The sequence below is a fragment of the Haliaeetus leucocephalus genome, unplaced genomic scaffold (assembly GCF_000737465.1).
Source record: "Haliaeetus leucocephalus isolate CR32 unplaced genomic scaffold, Haliaeetus_leucocephalus-4.0 Scaffold566, whole genome shotgun sequence".
Lineage (NCBI taxonomy): Eukaryota > Metazoa > Chordata > Aves > Accipitriformes > Accipitridae > Haliaeetus > Haliaeetus leucocephalus.
The window spans coordinates 625,691-650,688 of NW_010973002.1; the positions used below are offsets into that span (position 1 = coordinate 625,691).

The window sequence follows — 24,998 nt, forward strand, 5'->3', positions numbered from 1 at the left end:
GGAGTTTAGGTGCTCAAACTTTTTTTGTTTATGGATGTGCTATTATTACGTAGCCGAATTGCTCTGAATTTGTAGCAGAACTGCTATTTATTTCAGAATCTCTTTCACTTCTGTCACCAGGTGGCATTTCTGAACTCTATGTTGGATTGAATCAGAGTAGACTATGAACCATTAAATCTGCTATTCATTTGATACTCTGCAACAGCTTTTTCATTGGGCAATGTAGATTGGCTCAGTACTGCCACGGCTAGAGAGAGCTTGCTCTTTCGTGGCGGGATTCTTTTTTTAAGGGTAGTGCACTGCAAAATATTCTTTGATTAAGATTTTAAAGCGCTTGAAATTAGACTTGGGAGTCAGGACAAGTCAGTGGAAACAAGTACACGATGGCTTTTTGAAAATCACGCTACAAATTCAGGTCATGTGCACTTAAGCACATGATTAATGTTAAGCACCTAATACTGAGGAGGTGAATGCCTGACTTTGAGAACATAACAAGTCTTTTGTCAGACTGGAATGAAGTATTCTGCACTTGGCAGAGTTGCAAGCTTGAGAATGTATGCATGCACAAAAGCCTGAATTAAGCCATTCACTTCAAAAACTCTTCACCTGCATTAGTATATTGTAAATGCTCAGGTTTAGTTATTACACCGTATGTTAATGTAGTGTAGTATCATGCAGATGCAATTGAAAAAATAATGAAAAGTAGAAATATCAAATCACATCCCAGGGCTTTTTTATTAAATTGTTGCTGAGAAGTAGCCTGAGAGTGCTACATTTTTGTGTGTTTGACTTATGGGGTGTCTAGCATAGTAAAGCACGAATCAACCCAAGTTCTACTGCAGCTTGAAAAAACATACTTTCAGATGTCTGAGGAACCATCTCATTAGTTGTTCAGATTGACAGAAGTTTCTACTTGCTTAATTGCCTGTGCAGAGACTGAAGAACTTGTATGCTATGTTTTTATTAAAAATTAGATATATAGACCCACTTTTGTATAAACAGTATGGGCAAATAACTAAGCCATACTCAACAAAATGAAGACCAAATTCTGTTCTCCAACATAATGAAAGTTTGTCTGAATGCATTCGATACTTCAGGCCTGCAAGGTATGATAAAATCTATGATAAAATATCTTGAGGCAACTGTATTGTGGTCTGTGGCAAAACTTGCCTCTGAGGGACTTCAGTGGTGCCAGGATTTCACATTTCTGTGCAGATGACGAAAGAGAACTTTCTTTATAATTGCTGGAGCCAAAAGGGTTTCATCTAATTGCAGGTTTGGGGGCCTATATTAATCCCGTACGCTAATTAATATAGACATATGTTTGCCCAGCATTTAGCAGTCTGAGGCACCTATTCTAATAGAGCCTTATGGGTGTTCTTGTAAAAAATAAATACATAAATAATAATTAAAAAAATAATGAATGGCATTGTGCAAAACAGTTGATCAACATATGAGTTAACTATAATGTATGTGTGTGCTTAGACATGGTATGAGATTTTAACATGAGCTTTTGGCTGAGGTCGTGACTGAGCATGAATAATAAGTAAAATCTGTGGTAGTTTCTAGTTTCTGCCTTAAGGAATAAAGCTATAGTAGGTGGTTTCCAATAACAATGAAAAATAATAAGTAAAAGTGCAATTATTTCCTATAGGGGTTTTCTTAGCACAGGTGGGATTTCTTCCCAGCAACAGCTAAAAGGCATTGTTTTTTCAGAGCTAGATGCCACATTCCCCTTCTAGGGAGCCAGGCTTTAACCTCATACGTATTCAGCTCTTTCTTCTGGTAATCCAGAGTGAAAAATGCTCAAGTGCTTGTCACTGTGCTTGGCTAAGTGCTTCAGAAATGGATCTCTTTTTTCTAGCAGTCATCTGCTGTTAAGTGGCCGTCTGGGTTCCTTAGAGAACCAAGAGTATGTATTATATTGGTCACTCATAGACAAAACCAAACCAAACCGAAAGAATTACATTCCCAGAACATACTGAAACTTAAGCTTGGAGGATCTGTGGAGCAAAGATGATCTCATATTGCATGCGCAGCAACAGTGCTGTTGTCATATCTAGGGCCTGACTGCATGGCAAATAGTACTTACTAACTTACAGCCCCAAATCAAACAGCTTGAAATTATCATGAAGATCAAGAACATTATCTTAGTCAAACCTGCACAAATTGGTGGCTCAGTGATTTCCAAGTACACATAGATTGTATGGAAGCAGCTGTGTCTTGATCTCCTGAAGCGGCTGGAGGCAGTAAGTAAAAGTAACTTCCAGTGACAGATTAGTTTCTCATATTTACCGTTGGAGATAAACAATAACGTCCTGTAGGAGCGTGGAGGGGACTCTAGCACCAAGGTGTTGCTGAGGGTCAGGAGTCAGGAGGGGAAGTGGAACAGGTGTGCAGAAAGGAAAAGGGAGAGAGATTTTGCCTAAGAAATCTAAACAGGACCAGTGTTTACAGACAGAACTTTTCTACTTAAGTTATTTCATTTTTGTCTTTGATCTACCAAAGACTATCCTGGTTTTCCTCCTTTGTACTGTTTTGTTACATGCCATTTATTGAAATCTAGCTGTGTGATTACCTGGGTACCTGCTCTGCAGTTTGGCTGGACCCTAAAAGAAGGATGAGAGTTGGCCCAGGCTTGATGGCTATTTCTCTTACAAGGGAGGCCATGGTGCCCTTTTTTTTGTCTCCTAGGCAAAACTGGAGTCTTTAAGGACTCTGCAAACCCAGCCCCTGTTTGCTTTACGGGAGTTATCTGGTTTGTTTTACAGTGGGTTTGGGACTCCCCAAAGACCACCTCTTTCAGTGTGGATAGACCAGGTGAGGGAGGAGTGTCGGTTAAGTGTTTGCAAGGAGCACAGGGCCCCAAGCGCGTGACTACAGTTCTTTCAAAGTCCTGTAGCTTTGGGTTACGGATCCTGGAGTATTCCTGCAGGGCTGTGCTAGACAAGCTAACACAACCCATGAGCATCTTACTTTTTCAGGAGTTTGGGATTCCCACTGACCAAGGCTGTTACCTTGTAAAGATGGAGCAAAATGATGGGGATTTTCCTTTAACTAACCTTTTCTATGGTTTTCACAAGGACACATATCACAATAACCTCCCCTGCTTAGTCCTTTTTTTAACTCCATCCTAAACTAACTTATAACCTAAGTACAAAAAGGCCTATACTACATTCACAAAATTAAATTCTTTTTAAGTGGTGCTTGTAACAATTGAAATTACTTTTAAAATTCAAAGACCATTTGTAAGTGTATATAGAGGAAAGTAAGACAGGTAAAAATAGCTGATGGGGGAAAAAAGGGCTGTGCTGTGAGGGGAAAATATGTGAAGGCTTTTTTTTTCTTCTCGTAGCTTTCCTCTGCATTTTCTGTTGTTCTTCCTTTTCGTGCTTTATTGGGTGCATTTCCCTTATAATTCTGTTAAATTTCTCATTTGCTCTTTAACTTGGCAGTAAAAATGTGTTGAGCCCAGTTTGCTATAAAAATATGTTCTGGGAAGATTGACTTGGTTGTCAGATTTCATGCTTGCCAGTAGAACTCTGAATCTTGCCAGAGGAGAAGGCATATCAAAAATGTAACATTTCATTTTATTTATCTCATCTCATCTCGCTCACTACAGGTGGCTTTACATGTAACCTCCTGTTTGTTGTACTTCATCATCCCAGCCCCTTCAGAGCATTCTTGTTTGATACAGACGTAAATTGCACCGGCAATTGTAAAGCTACTGTGCTGTAGAATTGCATTGTAGCTGCACATACCTGTAATTAATTGTATGGGAATTTTCACAGTACTCTCCCCAAGGAACAATTTCATTGAAAAGTAACCGAGTTGTCTAGACTATAGCAACTCATAAAATCATCACTAGTTTTGGTTTTTGAGCTACAAAGCAGCAATAGAAACATGGCTTGTAGATTTAAAGTACTTCCAAGCACAGGAACTGTTTTATAATCCCCATCGTAGTAGTCTAACCTGGCAAACCATTTTTAAAAGGGTCAAGAACAAAAAACGTACAATAAGGTTAAAGTAAAGATTATCTCTGTGTTAATTTGTGATATGTTTTTTTAGTGTAGAAACGCACCCGGTGTACGTGGACCTGTCTTCCTCCAAATGTGCAAAAAATACACATTTTTTAGAAAGCACATTGTGCCTGCCTTTCACAGCTTGTGGCATAACTGGTTTAATGTAGGAATAGCTTGACACTCAGAAAGGAACTTCAGTGGTTCTGGGTAACAATGACGGCATTCATGTTTGTGTGTTTATACTGCAAGGGCCAATTGGTGGAAGGATTTTTTTTTTTTACTGTTTAGCTTTATAAGTAATCTGCTAATTACCTTGAAAATTACTAACTGAAAGCACAAATGTTTTTCAGAAAGGTGGAAACTGTAGTTGGGCACAGGGAACTTTTAGGTGCTTATTTAAATTGTGTATACATATATGCACATATATATATATATAAAAATATTACACTGTGAGATTAAATGGGATTCGGTTGTACCATTGTAGTGCCTCAAGAACTGAAAAAATCACTTTAGCTATACTAGCACTGTATGTCTGCATACTGAAAGCAGTTACGGTTTTCAAAGAGTTTTTACAGTGCCTAGCAGAAAAAAAGCATACTTATTTAGGCCAGCACTTCAGTGTGCCGAAGATGGTGAAACTTAAGCAAATGTTTGAGTTTTCCTTGCACTGTAGCCAAAGCAAATCAGAAGCAGAAAAAAGCAAGGACTAACATGCCATTTCACACTCAATGACTTAAAACACAGAGAGGTTTATTTCACAGGGGAAATGGTGTATTGTGAGTCGATGTTACCCAGTACATGATCATCAAAATGATGTAAAATTCTAGGAAAAACAGGGTTATTTGTAGCTCTCGGGTATTACCAAGTGAGCTATAGGCTATGAAGCATTTGCTGACCCCCAAAACTACATATTTCTTGTCTTTTTAGCACTTGTGGCCTAGCAGGTGAAAGACACCTCCCTAATTCTTGCTGAAGATGAAGGCTGGTGCTTTGTCCATGCTAGCATAGGCTCCCTCTTGTAAGGTTTTTCCATATATAGTCAGACAGCATCATTCACAGCAGTTTCTCAGCACTTTTGCCTCTGATGCCAAAGGGATACAAGAAGCCAAGGAGCAATGGAAAATAACAACTTGAAAAGTACTTTCTTTTCAACTTCAGCCCAGTGATGTATCATCTGTAACAACTCACACCTGCTAACTTGTTTTGTACACCTGATTGAAACAGTGATAGCCTCAAAGAAAGGTTTGTGACAGTATACTAGGCACAGTGCAGATTTTATTTTCTCAGAATCTTTTTTTTTTTAAAAGAGGGAGGGGACATGACTGCCCACTGAATGTGTTCTTATGTTTGGCCTTGTCTTTCTCAGAAACACAAAGTAGAATTAATTAAAAAACATAACAGATCTTTCCTGTAGATTTTCTGGGTAGGCAGGATGACAAAAGCCTTGATTCTGGCTCAGTAATCAATAGCCATTTTAGTCCTTACTGGTAATTCCAAGTATTGTCATTAGGGCTATCTTTCAAATTATACCGATGGAGTTTCTTAAATCTAGATGGTCAGGCAGAGAGAAGCGTTAAGTATATTTTCATGCAAAATAAATCCTCCTGCCCTTCAGTGCATTGAAGTGGAGGATCTGCCATTGCCTCCCTTGTTGCTGGTCGGGGGTTTGTAACCCTCCTGGGGCTCATAAGCATGAAATTCCCTTGGCCCGAAGCTGCTGACAGAACGCTGAGCTGCCCTGGGTCTCCACAGCTCCGCCACACCCTGGTCCTCCATGGGCAGCCTGCCACAGGATCCCTTTGCCGTGATTCAGCCCGTTCACACGTAAGGGTCTAAGGTCCGGTCCAGAAGCATCTTGGAAACCCCCACGTGGCTGAATCCTGCCGAAATCAGTGGTGCTCCTCGTGTAGTGAGTCCTCCCTGCACAGTGATAGCAATTCCTTGGATTGGAGCCTGGTTGTAGTTGTAGTTCCGTGCGTCCTTGCTGCGTTTGTGCGCTGATGAAGGCAAAGCGCACAGCCATTGGGGTGGATAAGGATTGTGTGCATTAGCAGTTTTATGGCCTGTACTGTAAGTGGCTGAATAGCTTTTGTACAGCTGTAAAGCATGTTTAACCCAATGTTACAAAATACATCTCAAATGTATTTTCATAGGTTCATAAACTGTAGTTCATTTATGTAGGTACTTTTTATTGTAATCCTTTATCTTAAAACATGAAACTGTTTCCTGATGCTGTTTCTGGTTTCTCCTTCTTTTTTATGAAAAAGGGGGAAAAGAAGAGAAAAGAAAAACTGCCTTTTTGTTATGTGCATCAAGAGAGTCCTTAAGTACAGTAATAGTGCCCTGAACTTGTATTTTTGTATTTCTAACCTCAGAATGCAGGCCTAGCAACTAAAAAGCCAAAATAACATTAATTATGACTGTTCTTCGCTGTGGTTTTTGGAGTATAAGTTTGGAACAGATGTTTGGGGGGAGAGGAAGGGGGAGGAAGGATGGATTGTTTCTTTTTCTCAGCCCCAACTGGTTTTAATTCTTTCTTGAACATTTTGAGAATATCTTTAAACATTTGCCAGAGTTCAATTAACATCCTGTGACTAAAGGTGGAAAATGTCCTACTTTGTTTTTCTTCAAACATATACCTGCTCTTGCTGCTCATGCCAAAGCCAGAAAAAGAAAGGATTCCAGCTGGCATAGGTTTTATTACTGTTACATTAATTTGCAGGTTAAGCCTCAAGTTGGGAGGGGTCTGCTGCATTGATTTATTTATTTACTTTTTTTATTTTCATGATTTTAAAAAAGTGCTGTGTAAAACACTGCCGTTTAATTACAGGAAGGTTATGCTCTTTTTTGGTGAGCACTTAACAGCTTATTCTTGTTTACATGAAGTTGTAGAAATCTAGTTTTAAGATATGTTTAAAGTAGAGATTGTGTTCTTGGGTTTATCATGTTTTTCCTGTACTATGTATAAACAGAAGATTGTACATTATTGAAAGCCCTTTTTTGTGGAAAACAGGATTGGGAAAAAAAGTTTATATAAGAATGCAAAATAACTTCCCGAGACTATTGGCGCAGTGTGACCATAAAACCTCAACAGCACATTGTGCAGTGACATTATAACAATTTGCTTTAGCACCTCTGCAGCATTCTCAGAAAGTCCTGTTCTACAAAACACATGCCATGGTATCAGTTGACTGTTTTTTCCAGAATTGGTTCTTTACATGCATGTTTTTGTGATTAGTTGCTGTTTCACAAGTAATTGGAAGTGCAGAAAATTTTTTTCTTATTTAGCTTATTACGTGTATGTTTTATTTGCATACATTTATAAATTCAATAAGTTGTAATAGATCTGCTTATATAGTTGTGCAAGCTCCTTTTAGTGAATTTATAATCTCTGGATTGGGATTTTCTGTCTTTTAGTTTTAAAGACTGTTCTTTGATATACCAATATCAAGATAGAGATGTATCAAGATAGAAAATGGCACACAATTGCTCCTAAGGCCAGATAAGAGTCCAGCTGCTGCACCAACCCCTGTATTGGCTCTGGAGGACTATTTTTTTTAACCTGTTACTAGCTCTGTTTCTCTTGTAGCTCAAAATGGTGAGCAGATCTCATGTGTAAATTGTTCCCAATTTTACTGACAGTGAATAAGAATATATAAAAATAAATAAAAACCTTTATGTTTATTTTTACCTTTATCATTTTAGCTTTACCTCCAGGATTTTAGGGTGACTTCCCATGTAAACTAGCTCAGGTGAAATCATTCTATTCCAAAATACAGTATATTCGATCCTGTGTTTTACCTGTAGGATTTGAAGTGTTTGCATGCTTTCCAAAGTGGATTCAAACCTTGTAATTGAATACATTTTCAGTCACTTAAAATTCAGCATGAGCTTACACGGAGCATTTAAATGAAAACTAAAGGTGATTTGAAATGTTGGAATCGACCTATCTACCATTCCATTTAAAATACTCAGGTTATGCGTGGGTTGACTGCGTAACTGCTTGTGAGTTTGTCCTGTTTGAGGTACCACCCTCCAAAATGGCTGTGGAAAGTATCTTTTCAGACTCTGTGACTATGCAAGTTACAGTTGCCATTTCTGTGGTGACTGTGAGAGAGGGTAGAGGGTGTCCAGAAACATCTACCTATATCCTTGCTTGCTTAAATGTTCCCTCCTTTGGTATAGCAGACCCTATTGGCTGAAAGCTACTTTTCAAATGATGCCAACAAACAAGAAAAAGTATTTTTTTTTGTCTAACTTATTTTCTCTAGTGCTTTTAAGTACCTTGTGCATAACAATAATGTTAAAAACCATATTGTTTTTTGTATTTGAATCCATATTCACATCCTTACATGAGGTGCATTTTTTAAATTCTCTTGGTGCTTATTCGCTGAGCCTTGCTTCAGCCAGAGACAATAGATAATTAGTTCTTCTGAGTAGTAATACTTCCTAAACAGCTCGTTATTTAGCGCTTGATACTTGATCTGAGCTAGGAGAGGACTGGAAGGAAGGGTGGTCTCTCCAGAAGACATTTTTCTGGCCAAATCCTGCTCTGACTAGTGTCATGGGGAGGAGTAGGATGCTGGCAGTGGCGACAGCTGAAGTGCAAGACGAGGGACGTGCTCCTGGCGTAAGCGTGTGTGAGAGCAGCCCGGCAGCGCCCGCCGCAGACCACACAGCCCGTGGGACCCGCTGGGGGGGGCTGGCAGCGGCCAGCAGGACATGCCCTGCCCCCCCGCCCCCCCGGTCGGCACACGGCCAAGTCAATAATAAGTTGTAATTGCTATTTTGATGGCTCTTTTGTGATCGTGCAGAGGGATGGAGGTCTCTGCCAGCCTTGGCAAGTGCCCATTTGACAAACCATAACCATCTCAAGCAGCTCCCTTGAGTGACAGCAGAGCTGCCAAGCATGCAGTTGGCTTTGAGAACAAATTTGCCTCTCCTCTCCCAAGAACGAGGTTCAGAGATATTTACTGGGATAAGAGAGAAAACTTTCAACTGCGGTGCTTGCGCCCGTTGGCTGAAGAAAGGCTCCAGCCTTCACCATGGTGAAGCTGGTGCTCGCTTTATATAGGTGCTTAATCCAAACACTGGAATTGCACTTGCAATCTAAAGTATCAGTGTCTGTAGCGCTACACAGTGCTCTGTTTAAACTACCCTGGGATTTCTTCAGCTGTATTACATATGTGTTTACATCATCTTCGTGGATGTGAATGATAATAGTATTTTTGAAAATACAAGAGACTAATCTGAATGGACCTTTCACAAAAGCTGAAAAACACTTTCTGTCCGCTTAGTCTGTTTGGATGATCCAGTGTCTGAAATTTGTTGCCTGAGTTTGCAGAGCCAATGCATTGTGCCACCCATACCAGCTTGCAGCCAAGAGAGTGCTACAGCTTCTAGACTAAAGACTTGCATAGCAGCCGTGACGCATGTTCTTTAACTGTTTTGTATTTCATTGCTCCTAGGATTTATTTCCTGTGCTTTATATAAAGGAAGAATATTTCATTTTGAATGACTTGATATGTCTTTAGATCAGCAACGAGTATCAGCTGTGGGAACATTCTCCCTGCTGGTGAGCGTGGAGGAGACTCTGCATCCATGGGCACAGAGGGAAGAAGTTTGACAAATTCATAAATGTGCTTTAGTGTTAGACCAAAACTCACATAATATTAGTAATTCTTTTTTTTTTTTTATCAAGGAAACTGTCAGAGTATGTGGGAATGCAACTTCTTAACATAAGAAGTGCTCTCATAAAACTGTTTCTATGAAATACAAACTGCAAGTCCCGCACGGGACAAAGTGTGAAGCTGAATTTTTATGAGAGATCATTGGAATTACCATGAACTTTCAGTGACACTAGCAATGTTGGTTCCCACTGCAGTAAGCTATTTGCTCATAGTTATTCATTGTATACTTAAATGTGTGCTTTCTGGTCACAAAAATAATTGGCAAGGATGTTTTGGGTTTGTTTTTCTTCATGGGAGGAGAAAGGAAGAACTTGTAATGTTCTTGATCCGAGGTCAAGCTTGTGCTGGTTTTAATCAGCTTTGTCTTTTTTTATATTTCAAGGCACTATAGAAGTCTTTAGATTTTAAAAGTGACATAACTTACAAATGATGTGCACCTGCTTAGAACCAAGATTCATTGAAAGTTGAGGGGCAAAATCCTTTGTAAACCTCATGGTGGAATGAATTCACTCACGCAAAAGGCAGAATTTATCTTGGCTACAGTGATGTGAATACCGAGTAAACCCCAGAAACATAAAAGATAAGGCTCCAGATTTTCACCAGTGTAGCTGGGATGTTGTCTATTCCAGAATGTCAAATTATTAACTATCTGCAAAATGTTTCTGAGCTATTTAAATTACTGACTTCATCTACTGGAAAAAGTAGTAGATGAGCATTCAAGAGGTGAGATCTTTGCTGTAGGATTAAGTGATTCTCTTGCTGATTTCAATAGCAAAACTGACTGAAAGAAGAGATAGAGCAAGTCTTTATGGTGCAACTTTGCTTTTCATCACACTACAAAGACTTCTTACCATGCAGGCAATAATCGTAATCCCTTTTTGTGCATGTGTTTACTTTTGGCAAATAAACTGCTGTGATGCAGCCAGCCTTCTCGTTTGTGATGGGTTGCGTTTAAATGCAGCATAAAAATTAAAAGAAAAATAACTTGCCAGAAGACTTTGTGATCCTGTATGTTTTCTGGCTTTTCATAACTAGTAATTTTATATAATACCTGGGTCTGATATGGCATACTATGTGAGGTGTGCCTAGTGGTGTCCACCTCAAGTCCATGCGCACCTCAAGTCCATCTCCACCAGTGGAGTCCACCTCCTCTTTGAGGAGCAGTAGCATTGTCTCAGCATGGAAAATTCCAGAAAAAAAACCCCAAACTAGCATTCTTTCCTTGCTTTTGTCTTGTTTTGTTTCACTTTTTTAATCTGCTGGGGGCAGCACAGATGAAGTGAGCCTTTTGGCAAGGCTACTGGAGTGAGGAAGGGGGAAATGGCTTTGTGCGCCAGGGCTGAAGGAATATTGCATGTGAGGGTGGGGGCAATATTATGAAGATGTTACTGAGTCATTTGGATAATAAAGCAGTGGGTTTAGGTTAGGCTGAGGTAGAACTGTGCAGGGTCTCTGAATGAAAGCCAGATGATGAAACTGGATATGTTAAAAAGCAACGAGCTAGCAAGGAGCCTTGGAAAGAGCAGTGCCAGAGGAGAGCACTGCAAGCTACAGCAAGAAGGCAGTTTTCTTGCTATTGTAAAACTAGTATTTAGTTACGGTAATAATATTGTGTATTTGTACACTGCCTTGCTGAAAGCACGTGCTTCTCTATTAGCCTTTCCCCGCCAGATATTTAGACTCTTCATCTTCGAGAAATGTGTGTTGTTGAGTTTGGGGGGATTTTTTTACTATTCAGACTTCTGAAGCATAATTCTGGTATTTTTCCTTTGAGTACTGATGGGGGGGAATGATCAGTCTGCCTCCCAACCATGATGAAAAAACGGTTAGGCCGTACGCGCATGTGCTACAGGAATGTCTCTGCTCAGTCCCCTGGAAGGGCAGCGTGCCCCAGCAGAGCATCCCATTTTCCACGTGCATGGCAATCTCCAAGTGGAGATCAGTGAGCCAGCTCTCTCAGAGCTCTCTTAAGAGTTATTGCAACTACTTGTCCAAGTCATGCGGTTGTTACGCCCTGGAACAGGCCATAGGTTAGATGCAAAGGTGCTTAATTTTTTTTTTTTCCTTTTAAAAAGTAAATATTTACAATTATTATTGTGAAATGCCAACCAAGTTTAAAAAAAGCAAGCAAGCAAGCTATATCTTGATCAAAATGCACTGCTGTGCACTTCCCCTTCAGCGCACTGCTGGTACCCTGGCAAGCTGCCCAAAGGAGTCAGCGGCCGCCGGCAGCTCAGGTTGCAGTTTCTACACCTGACGGGTAGCTGAGGGCCAGGGACTCCTGCTTGGCGTGGGAACAGCTTTGCAAAGCCACCGTCCTCGGCCTTACAGTACTTAATTAAAATACCTCATCTGGGGGCTGTTTATTATGGCAGCGCCAACCTGTGTGTTGTGCTTTTTGTTCCCCCCCCTCCCCAATGTGTTGCATGCAATCAGTGAGGCACTGCATGGGTTGCTGCTCTTCGACACTGACAACTGAGGAAATGAAATTCTGAGGCAGAATCAGTTAAAAGCCTGGCTAAATCAGTGTTGTTTTTCTATGGCAACTGAAACAACATAATTATTTAAAGGATAAATTTTTATTGCTAATGAATTTTTTTCAAGACAGTAAGTTTTTTGCATTTTGTTTATACCAAGACCCTTTTAAATACATTTTGGGATTTTTAATTTTTTTTTTTTTTTTAAAACAGTACAAGCAGTTGAATTCAGTAGGATACTGTTAGATAAAAGCAGTGATAGACTGCAGTTCCAGCTTTATACAAAGTAATATGCCTTTCAGGTACTTGGCACCATTAGTCTGACTGTTTTTTGCAAGAATATGTATTTATATGGTTATTCATACTTGAAAAAGCTCATCATATTTGTAAAATCCATAGTGACAAGTCTGGATTTAAAAACTTAAGACAACAGAGCATTGCTTCTACTGCAATATATTATATATATTATATAATATTATATATTATATACATTATACTGCTTATATTGCTTATACTTTAAATGACTCTTGACTACACGCGACAAAATCTTGCATTTTTGTGCAGGTAAGCTAATTAAAAGAAAACCATAACGATGGTCTGATCTCACAGATGCTTACGCACGTGGTTTGGTTTCTTCCGTCTCTCTGCTTCAATGTGTCTACCTGAAAGCATGAGCAAAAGTTGTTACAGAATTGGATCTCACTGTACAAAGTTATTAGAAAATTTAAAAGGATGCCCTGAAAATACAGGAAAACCTATGGAAATACATAATTTCAATGATTGCTGCTTCTCGCCACTTTTCTGTGTATCTTTTCCCTTATATACCATATTGCATATTAAGTTTTACAGAGCACCAATTGTTGTTTTATAAAAGCATGCTCCCTGTTACCACTAAAAGTAGTGATATCATTAGTAGATGTCTTACAGTCTCAAATGATGTTTTCTTTGGGAGGAAATCACCCCCTCTTAAGGAGGCTTACAAGGGGGTTGACTATAATGGCAGAAATTGTTGGTATTAGTGTTTAGAATTGTGTATTTTCTCATCCTAGAGTGCATATGTGTATTTACAATAGGGTTTTCTGTTGCATTTGCTTAAAAAAAAACCCCACTGAGCTAAAAAGTTTGAAAGGAACAGCTTGAGGAATTTTTTCCATCAAGATACAATCAAGGGCAGGAAATCGTAGAAGCAGAGTTGTGGTTTTGCCTCCATTTTTTTATTAGTTAATTAAACTATAACAACTCTTAACTTCATTTTAGGTTAACTGTTCCTAGAGTTCAGAAATATTTTAAGAGGTCAATAATGCTTTCTTTGGCTTTCGCTCATTCGGTGTGGGATAAGGAGTCTCAGTCAGCAGGGCAGAGTTTTCCAGATGTGCTGCAGAGCGTGTGTGCGTGCGCTCATGTCGACAGTTGTTGACGGTGGGAAACCATCCATCTTTCTTCATCTGCGCACCACCCTGTATGGATGAAAACCACAGGAAAGAAACGTGGATAGCCTGACATCTGTAAGCGAACTTACAGTATCTGATTAAAGCTCAGGAGCCCCGAGTACTTGCAGCTACCAGTTAACATGCGTTTTTACTCAGTGATGGAGAGGTACCGAGTCTAAGTGAGAGTACTGGGGGAGGGGGAATCCGAAGGGAAAAATCTGAGATGATAGGTGTGTAAGCAAAAAAACCCCAAAGACCTCATTGTACATTGCAGCATGGGTTTTCTCTGTGAAGTCAGGACGTTTCTTTTTTAAAGTGCCATGAGGCATCTGTCTGCATTTTCTTCTCCGCGTGTAGAGCTGCTTAGAGGCGGGCACTTAAAGGGCATATGAGGGAACCAAATAGAGCCATGCAAGTGTCACATAACTGTCTTTAATAACAGGAGTTATTCCAGCACTCGGAGCCAAATTGTCTTTCAGCAGAAAGGATAAAATTTAGCAGAGCTGGGAATGGAAAAGACGAAAGGGGAGGGGAAACACAGCACCACCTCCTGCTGACACCACAGAAGTTTCCCTCAGCTTTCCCTCTCTCTCCCTCTGTGCATATATTTTCTTTTTAATCAGCTGGGGCTCTTCCCTCCCCTGCTCTTTTTTTTTTTAACTGTATTTTTATAGTTAGAATTCTGCTTTCCTAATTTCTCTTGTTTCACATTTAACTTCTTCAGAGGATTTCATTAATAGTTATTGCAATTAAAAATAATAAATAAACTCAGCACCAGCTGCTCAAATGGCTGTCGTAGCATATCTGGAACATAATGCGGTCTGTTCAGGGCAGCCACACAATGCAATTTATCCCCACACCTGAGGGAATGAATTTCACAACTATAATTGCTACAATATAATTCTTATTAATGTTCTGCTATAATTCCTATTAATTCCAAAGGGCTAGTAAATGCATTAGGACTTGTCAACATATTATTTTACACTGTTTATGATCTGTAGAATTACGCTCTTCAGTATTGTATTGCATAAAGAAAAGCCTTAAAAGTAGCTTTAATTGTGGGGAGGGGGGGACACCACATTTTCTGTTTGGGCACTGGGAAAGACGGAAGGATTCTGGTGTTTGAGGAGTAATGAAATTGTATTTTAAAATCAGTCCTTCGAACTTTCTATGTCACACAGTTAACAGTTTATGGAGATATTTTAATAATGCCTGTCCTAGTTATTAGAAAAAGAACCACTGGTGTCTTTATGAAGGAATAAATAACTATAAGAAAGATAGGTTTAGAAAATTAAAAATAACTGTCTTCCAGCAAAGACAAAAGTGGGGATATTACAAGTCATTGTAACTGATGTAATAAATGCAGAATGTGTTATCTTGCTGTGCTCTTATTTATTCTTGTTTTATCTCACAACCCTGCTTTTCTAGGTAGTGAATATGATGAGGAGGAAGTAGACTATGAAGAATCAGACAGTGATGAGTCCTGGACTACAGAAAGTGCTATCAGCTCTGAAGCTATCCTTAGTTCAATGTGCATGAATGGAGGGGATGAGAAACCTTTTGCCTGTCCTGTTCCTGGATGTAAAAAAAGATATAAGGTAAGCAGTAGTGCAGACCTACCTTATTTCCCACGGCGGGGGGGGGGGGGGGGGAAGCCTCTAAAATCAATTGTTACCTTTCTTGTTTAATAGACTTTTCACATTTATTTTTGTGGTATTTTAGCAGAGTACATATTTTATTGACAGGTTACCTCTCAAGCACAGCCAAGTTACCAGTTTTACAAAGGATGTAGCCTTTTGCATCCCTCTCTGTCAAGAGAGATTACGTATAGTGACTCTTTTGCTTTACACATTTTAATTAGCTTTCTATTATTTAGACAAACTAACTGCAGAATGCAGGAGGTACTACCAGCAAAATGATCTCTTGGGTCCCTTTCAGAGACACTAATTCCTTCCAGAGACAGTGAATTCCTTCTGCTTAACTGCTAGAGATACTGCCTCTCCTTTTAGTGAGACTATGCCCAGGGTACTTTTCTTGGTAAAGGTGATGTGGGGAAGGAAGGTGGTGGTTAATGTTTTGCAAGTCAGAGGTCACCTCGGGAAGGCAGAGCCTTGGAGAAGTTCTGGCATCATTCTGTCCTGGGTCCAGGTCCCCGTGACCTGTCTGCACAGCCGTCAGTGTGTCTGGCCCCACGTGCAGGGCTTGCATCCCTCTGCGTGACATGCTGAGAAACAATTCCCCGCCACCCCCCCCTTTTTAATTACCCTCGATCACGAGACATGGGAGTGAAACATCTTTAATTTGAACCTTGAGATGGCTGGTATAGAACATACCGTGATGTTGCGAGGACAGGAGTATTGCTTCACGTGAACTGGTGCAGAGGCAGATGAAATTGCATTGAACAGCTTGGACTTCAGTATGGTATTCTATAGTCATTGACATTTGGGAACAGAAATAGCATGTTGGCACAGTTCCTCTAAATCATTTCCTAAAGTCTTTGCATGAAGTACTGGAAAATTCAACCACTGACCTATACCCTAGAAAAAGCAGTGGTGGTTGCATTGGTTTTATACTAGTTTTATTTTATGTCTTCTCCTTTAAATAACTGAAAAGTAGGGACTTAGAACAGAAATATGAAAGAAAAATATAGGAAGACCAATAACATTTGAGATAAAACAGTTGTGACAAGAATGAATAAACTGTGCCTGAAGCCACATAGTGGATGAAAACGTGTTTCAGTGATGCTGCAGCTGTTCTGGACTGCGGCAGCTCCCATGGCAGCAAATCACAAGACTCAGATTCATATACAGATAATTAATACTGACAATGCTTACTTAAAACATGAGCAAGAAAGCAGTGTGCTCATTCCTTAGTGACATACAAGTCTTTTTTTTGCAGAGATTAGCCTTAATTATGTAATGGTTATTCTCTTCAGTTGAGGAAAAACTGAACACCATCTCCAGGGGCAGGGCACAGGGAAAGATGTTTTCAAGACTATTTGCAAGTATTACGTTGCAGATATACCCACGTTATTCAAGATTAAGACTTTTCTTGCGTGTGGTAGAAGCTGTGCTAGATGAAGGGTATAGTATAAAAGCTAAATCCCTAGCTCAGGAAGCAAACAAGCCATGGTGATTGTTAGAAGTCACTGTGCCCACAGGGCATCTATGCATTGCAGAAAACATTCGCTTAATGGCAAAGGCTAGAAGGAGAACCCTGTAATTTGCTATATCCTGTCTGTTCTCTGTTTGACTGCCAGCCCTCTGTCTTTTTATTGCCCAAATAAGCAAGCTGTTTCTGCCTGCTTCTGCTATCTCACTACCTTCATCTCAAATGCATGAGGACTGTCTAAGGGGTATCTTGTACACCATTAACGTTAGAACAGTCAGACAGGGAACAAATTAACGACCTTTAGAGAGGCTGACAGACAGAGAGCAGCAGCAAATAAAAAGTACCATGTTTTCCTAAGAGACTCACCTCTGTTTAGTCCTGATAGGAAAACACATGTCCTTAAACTCTGCCTCACCTCATTTCTCTTTTCTGTGGGCTCTGTTTCCTCCCTTTTTTCTTTTCAGCCTGATTTTTTTTCTCTTTACATTTTTATCTTTTGTTTCCTTCCTTTTAGCTTTGTGTCAGCTGTGTTTCTTGTTTCCTCTTCATCTTCCTTCTGCTTAACCCCCTCCTCTGATGAATTATTTGTGGAGTCTGGGTAGGGAGTCCTGTGATCAAAGCACTGGGATTTTCTGGTGGGTACTGGATAATCACAGGCAGGGCTGTAAAACAATTATAGAGCTCCAAACAGGAACACGGACATGCACATACAGTAATTGCCAGGCTCACTTTACGGCTGAGAAAGGATGCATTCCTTTAGGGAGTGAGGAGGAAAGGAGGATATACAGTTTTCTTTTGTCTGGCCTTAGGTGACGTACATTTGAGAAGCAGAAACATTATTTTTAGATGTGTTATTTGTATTACAGTACTGCTTAAAGGACGCAGTAGGGATGGGGCTCCTTTTTGCAAACAATGTACAAGGATAAAAGATGGCCTCTGCACTGAAAAGTCATTAGGGAAAGGTAAATAAGACAAGAATGAGTACAACAAATACTCCCAAGGAATGGGCTGGGGTGGACAACGGAAACTAGTGAGAACGTGTTTATACACAAGCCCAGATGAGTATCAGAAAACCCTACTGGCCTCCTGCCCAGCTGCTATCTCTTGGCAGTCTCCCATAAGCAGTGCAGAAGTGAGTCATAAACATTTAGTTGTTCTTTGGGAACTTTTTTTTTTTTAAGAAATAAGATTGCTTGCTTAAAATATTTATAGGTACTAAGCCCCCTATATAGTATGGCACAGATTTTAATGAGAAGCTGAAGGTTCGGGGGCGGGGGAGGAAGTGCTTTTTTAATTATTTGTAAATTTGTTTGTGGGATAGTTGGAAACAGCTACATTAATCTGGAGCATACTGACTTCTAGATGCTTAAAACAGAAGCCTCTGAACTAATTTCTCAAGCTTGCTTGCTTCTTCTCTAATTATGGTTACTGACCTAGAGAACAAATTTATAAGTATTTTATAGTTTTCCATTTATGGATTTTTTTTTTTTTTTTTGCTCATATGATTTGTATTTGATTTTTTAAAAGATCATCTGTGTGATTTAAAGGAACCCAAAGATCTTAGTCTTATTTCTTTGGAGTTCACCCTCACCAAATTTTGGCTTTACATCCACATTTAGATGACCTGTCCAGAAGTCTGTGGGTATTGAGTTATTAATGTGCTTTGCAAAATGCCACCTGTAGGAGCTAAAGTGTGGATTTATGAAGCTGGCAATTTTGGTATTTTATTCAATACCATCTATGTGTGTCAGTTATTTGATCTTTAGCTCTGGAGAAAGACATTCAAAAGGCGTATATGCTGTACATAAACTTACTTGCGCAACTTCCAAAGGGCAAATGAAGTTTCATAGATAAAAGATACAAAAAAACCCCCCACGCATAATGCATATGTACTATTATAGAGAAAATACAGGAGTATTTGTCATAATTTTTCTGGTTTGTGCAAATACAATAACACAAGAATAATAGATTCCCGTACATATAAAATGTAGCTTATATGCATAACTGCTTTTGGCCTTGGGCAAGCGGAGAAGTGGTACCTTCCAAGAATGCCGAGACATTGGGCTTGTCTTTCTGGCAGGTAATGGGACGACGGTCCTAGGCTTGTTGTGTGGGCAAACCCCCCAGGAAGGCTGATGTAAGAGTAGTGACACTCAGCAGAGCTTAGGGAGGGAGAATATTGAAGTGAGAGAGGGAAAGAAGGGAATTTAATTAAAAGAAAGGAGCAAGCCAGAGCTTGCAAGTCGAGCAAAGAGGAACTGGACCCACAAAGAAAACTTTGGGGGGAACAGCCAAGAGATATAAAAACATGTATGGTGTCCAAGTCCTGAAACAAGAAATCCTCCCAAACCATCCTTGATGTCTGTGTTCCTACATGAAGTGAGTGGCAAGCTCTCACACCTTCTGCAGTGTAGTGGCCTCATGAGTACTGCCGTGCACGGGGCCCTGCGCAGCAAGTGCCCCTGTGTCCATGCAAACCAGGTAGTGCCAGTCTAAACTTCCGTATCTCCTCCTGATTTGGTCCCGGGTTAATAATTGTTTCCTCCTGTTTTAGTTTTTAGAGTGCCCTTCTATACTGCCATCTTCTTCCTCAGTCATTTGTGAGAGTAAATAATGAGCAATCTAAGTAACTGGAGCAATAAAAATGATCTACGAGTTTGGCAGTGGGTTTTGCCATACCTCAACAAACTCAACCCAGACGTACAACAAAGTGTTTACATTACAGCAGTGGAAAAAGTGCTGAAGAGTGGACTGTAATTCTAACAACAGTTTTCTTTTAGGAGTACAGGTCAAATTTCATGTCATACTAGCTCCTCATACTCTGCATGGTTTACTATTTTTCAAACCTTCCATGGCCCAATTCATTCCACATAGGCTTCTGGTTTAGCATTTCCTTAATTTTTTCTGCCTGAAAGTACTTTTCCCTCTTCATCAAAGCGTGTGGTGTACTCTATACTAGAGGCTAAGTGGATCATTAAAAAATCTGGATCAGGAGAGTACCACTGGCATGGAATAGGGGGTATATTTGTGATTGCAGATTTATGGCATCTGTAGCATTTGATACTCATTTACAAGTATGTTGAAGTGATTTCTTACAAAAATTAAAAGTCTAAACAGGTTTCTGTAGTTTCCAAACTATATATAGGGTTTGGGGATAACTGTTTATAAAATTTCACCACAGTAGCAAAAGTTTAGCAGATCACCCCCAGATTTTCTCTTCTTTGGAGGTGCAGGTTCTTAATGGTACTTAGATGTTGACAGAGGCCTTATGACAGTCCTCATGCAATCCAGTGACATCCCCGGCCCCCTCACCTCAACAGTCCTGCAGGTGCTGAAGGTTGTAACTATGTGCAAAACCATCCAAAATCTGCCTCGGGATCTCGGATAACTTGCAGGGAATTCACTTGACTGCTCTTGAGGACGAGTTGTAGGTTTGGTGTGCTCTCGACTGCGTCGGTGGTACGGCCTTCTACCTCCTCAGAATGCTCTTCACCCAGAAGTAACCTGCACTAACGGCTCATATCCTTCTGTCTGGTTTGTATTGAAGACTTAAAGATTCTCGTCTCCCACATCTCAGATGACAGCTGTGCAGTTGTCATGCAGTATTTTTAAGGATGTAATGGACAATTTGGGGGCTGGATTTGCAGCTTCAAGTGAGGATTCAGTGCCTGGATGCTCTAGAGAAGCATGAATTTCTGGGCAGAGCAGTTGCTTGGAGTCTTGTCCCATAGCCTTTTTCCAGGGTGGATATTTTAGGCTGGTTTTCCTTCTAAAGGATTTCCACAAATCAACCTCTCCAGACACCCAGGCTGCCCTAAAATGCCACTTCAGTGGTACAGATTACACTGGGCTTTACGAGCTCTGATGAGAACAGTACTGCGCTCAACTTTATGATTGAAAACGGAGAACTGTTTTTGCTTAAAGATTAAAAATATATTGCTGCCATGGCACAGTTAACGTGTAATAATAAGGACCAGCGTTTTATGTTGTAAGGTGAGAACACATAGCTATCTGGGAGACTGGGCGGCTTCTCTTGCAATTACACTCCTCCCTACTTTCCTTCTAAGTTCCTTATACTTCTCCTTTGCTGTTGTGAGCTGTGGTTAGAGCAGGGCAGTGGAGGGCAGCACGCGCAGGGACTGTCTGTCTCAGGAGTGGGACATAACACTTGAGATTCTGACTCGGAGTAAGTTGGATTAGGAGGTAGGAGAGGAGAACAGGAAGCGTTGGCAGGAGGGGTGTGGTATTGAAGGTGTTAACCTTCTGCCTTTCTGGGGTTTGCTTTCTGATGTATATAGAGTCTTCTGAAGTTTTAGGAGTTGTAGCTCTGTTCTGTTTACTGAAGGCTTTTTCCTTTTTGTTTAAAAACAAATTGCTGTGAGTTCCAAGCTGGAGCTTTCACTTACTGTAAGCCGCACATTGATAAAACTGGTTGCCTGAAGAGCCATGGGGACTTTTTATTACATGTAACACGAGGCAGTGGTCCAGCAAAGACAAAATCCCTGAAGCTTAATTTAGTGGGTTAATTAATATCCAGGCTGTTAATTGATTCTAGGACTTAAGTCTGACATACGTATCTGGAAGCTTTAGAGAGGACACAGTAGAGCCTTGGAGCTGTATCTTTTTGTCACAAATTGTCTTGGCGTCTTCTTTGGTTTCTTCCTAGGAGAAGCTCTAATGAAAGACAGTTTGCCTGTCCTTATTTTTCCAAAAATCCAAGCTCTTTTAGTGGAAGCAGATAAGACAGACTCCAGTAAGACAAACCCTACATAAAGCAGTTTCACAACAGCTGTTGAGACCACAACAGCTTCTTCCATTTTTGCCAGACATATGTGAAAAGGAGGACAGGGGTATGATTTTGATTTATGTTAAGGTTCTTGATTAATCTAGAAAAAGTGTTGCCTGCTCCCTGACCTTGGCAGTGTAAGGGTGTGTTGTGGTGCTGTCTTTTGCTCTTTCTGTCCAAACTAGTGGAGATCAGTTATCTAGTTTTAGCTGTAGAATATTCCCAAACAATAGCTATTTTGAAGACAGCTTCTCTGGATTATTTTCTAGTGCCCCTGTGTAACTCTTTGAGTTAAGTGTTCCCTGCAGTTAATTCTTTGGAGACAATGTGCAAACTATCAGAATTTGCTGGTGCCTAAAGACATATCTAGAAACAATGACACAAAACAGAACAAACACACCATGGGGGAAGATTCAGCTTTTTGAAGAAGCGTGACCCAAGTCCCCATGCCAATTCTTTGTTTGCTTGTAAATGAACCTCTGAATAAAATTTGTCAATGCTCTATGAAAAAATGTCAGGAAGCAAAGAACATCCATGTGTGAGCCCATTAAATAGCATTTTTTGGAAAGTGCCATACATTAGGAGATAAAAATCAGAATTACCCAGGTAGATAAGTTCCATGTGTTAGAAAGGCACAGATTATTCTCCTTCTTGTCCCACCTCATATCTTGAAAACACAACACATGCATAACACCTAGTGGGAGTTCCTAGCAATTTGTGTGATTTTTGCCCACAACATTAATCAATTTTTGTTTTTTAACTGAAAGCTAAGCCATTATCAGACCACTTGACCACTAACATTTTACTTTCTCACTCACAGAATGTGAACGGTATAAAGTACCATGCCAAGAACGGCCACAGAACACAAATCCGCGTACGCAAACCATTCAAATGTCGCTGTGGAAAGAGTTACAAGACAGCTCAGGGCCTGCGGCACCACACAATCAATTTCCATCCCCCCGTGTCTGCTGAGATTATCAGGAAGATGCAGCAATAACATGCTGGTCACAAATGTGCCAAGAAATCCTCACCAGCAGTTGCTGATTTTGAGAACAGCCACCTTTTTCAGGGGAAGCACTCAGCAACCCTTTAAAAAAATAAAATGCATGCTTTAAAATTTTCTGTAATTTTGGAATGATGTATCTTTGTAGAGTTAATGATTTTGTACATTTGCACATGTAATCATCATACCCATTTTCATTACTTTGAGATAAGGTGCTATAAAAGCTATAGGTTCTTCAGAACATTTTTCTCCAAAACAACAACAACAAAAAAATAAGGGGGGCGTTGCGTATTTAGTTGTACTGAAGTGTTGAATAGGAGTGAGAGGAGGAGAGCTTGGCACTGACATCCTTTCAAGATTGTAATGTGATGAAGACTTTCAATGCATCTGTCAATGTGTGTGCAAAACCAAAACGATACCACCCTTGTCAAACTATAGTTAACATGCCTTACATAATGGAGTTATCAGTGGAGTAGCAAGTCTTTTAGGTAATGGAAATATAAATAAGAGAATGTTTAACATAATATGCTAAAAATATTTTCATACTTAAATAACATACATAAAAAGGTGTGCTTGCTGTATTTTATATTATCTTGCAAATCTTTTTTTTCTCCCTCTTGAATGCTGAAAATCTTGCCATTCAAACTAGTAAACAATCACTTTAGTGTTAGAAATTACTACTTTTTTTTTTGTACAAGACATCATACTATGTTCATGCCCATCAAAGTTTTGAGGACCAATATCCCAGTCCAACTAAATATTTACCCCTGAACTATCTGTTAGAAAGACACTTGGAAATACTTAAGTGCAAATTTATGTGTGTGTGAGAAACAATTATCTTCATCTCAGATGAAGTTTTAAAGCACTTTGTAGTTCTCTATTGCCAACAGATTTAATGTTTTATGTGTTGCCAATTCTTGCAACTACTGTACGAGCATGTGCCTGTGGTTGCAAATAAAAATAAAAAATTCTACGCATGGTTTAAGGAGGTCCATTATTTGTGCTAAGGGAGTTTCTAATGCCTCTCCCTCACATTCATTGTATTTTGAGATTTTCTTTGTGCATTTTTTTGCTTCTCATTGTAGGTCACTGCATTCCATTGGGAAGTGTCTGTTTAGCTTTACAATTCATTTTGCTGAAATATGACATATGAGCCTTATTGAAGATTAAGTGCTTCTTGCAGCAGGTGGTCAGAGACTGACTTAAAACAAAAGCCAGCATGAGAGCGCTTCGTGTCTGGACCATACCTGAACATTTGTTGCTTACCATCCTGCCTTGAGCGTTCTTCTCTCACAAGTGCTATTCTTGGAGTTCAGCTGGCCAGGAGGGGAGGTGGGCACCCCCCAGCCCAGCACCATTTCTCACATGGTGAGGGTTAGGGAGGAACACGCTGTGTTAAACACAGTAACCGCCTTTGCTTGGTTCCTGTTCTTTTACAGAAGTGCAAAAGAAAGCTCAAATAAAGGAGGAATGAGCTTTCCCTCTGTTTTTTTCCAAAGCTTTAAAGGAAAACTTTGTAAGGATGACAATTACCTATTCTCCAGCAGAGGAAAAGTCCCATTAAAACACTTAGGAATCATCCTAATGAATAAGCATTTCAAAGGAAATGCCACTTTTTTCAGATCCTGGAGAGGTGACAGTGCTTGCCTTGTGCAGTGCTGTCAGCCAGGTTTAGAGGATGATCCAGACATGAGAGTTACTGGTACACAAGGGGCCCTAGATGGCCGCTTCCCACCTTCTGCAGTTTTGGCAACAGATCTGGCCAACAAATACCTTCCGGCTCTGCTCCTAGTGCAAGAAACTACAGGCTGGGTAAGTTCGTTCAACAGCTAAACAGTCATAAAACGTCATTGTTGCATGTAAATTCCTTTGAACTATAAAAATGAAATTCCAGTTTCTATTTACCTATTCATTGTGACAGTATTATTAAACAGGTAAAGATGGGACTATTTTGTTATACTGTGTATAGTGAATGTATTGTACTGTGTCTGTGAAAAGTGTGCTTTAAATTATATTTTCATATGTTTTGTTGGGGACAAAGTACTTTAAGTTTGAAAGTGACAGAGGTTTGTTTTAGAACTGAAGGCAACTTACTTAAAGAATTCCTGTCAAGAAAGCTGCTTATAAATGTAAATCAAATCACATTTAAAATAAACTGCCTCTGACCCAAGACAACTGCTCTTTACTCGTTATTACCCTAAGGAGTTAAGTTCTTGGGCTGTATACAGTCTTTTATTTGTGTATTTTACTTTGGTATCGTCAAACTCTGTATTCAATAAACACCTGAAGGAACTTAAGCACTACACCACTAATGCATAAAATTACACAGAATGCTACAGCCTGGAGAAAAAAAAAAAAGTATTTTGATTTAAGCAGTCAAAAGGACTTCAGATTTCACAGGCTGTTCCCTTTGAACATCACCAGATAAAATTTGGACTGATGCTACAGAAGCCCCCTTTTAATGGTAGGATATGGGTTA

General features: G+C 39.8%; 1 protein-coding gene across 1 annotated transcript in view; it reads left to right on the forward strand.

The window, feature by feature from the left end:
* JAZF1 (JAZF zinc finger 1) overlaps positions 1–24,686 on the forward strand; it is a 103,027-nt gene extending 78,341 nt beyond the window's left edge. Inside the window, exons 6-7 of the mRNA XM_010577649.1 lie at positions 15,048–15,217; positions 22,337–24,686. Coding sequence (XP_010575951.1) covers positions 15,048–15,217; positions 22,337–22,513 — 347 coding nt within the window. The 3' untranslated portion in view covers positions 22,514–24,686. The remainder of the gene's footprint in view (positions 1–15,047; positions 15,218–22,336) is intronic.
* The last annotated feature ends 312 nt before the right edge of the window (positions 24,687–24,998 follow it).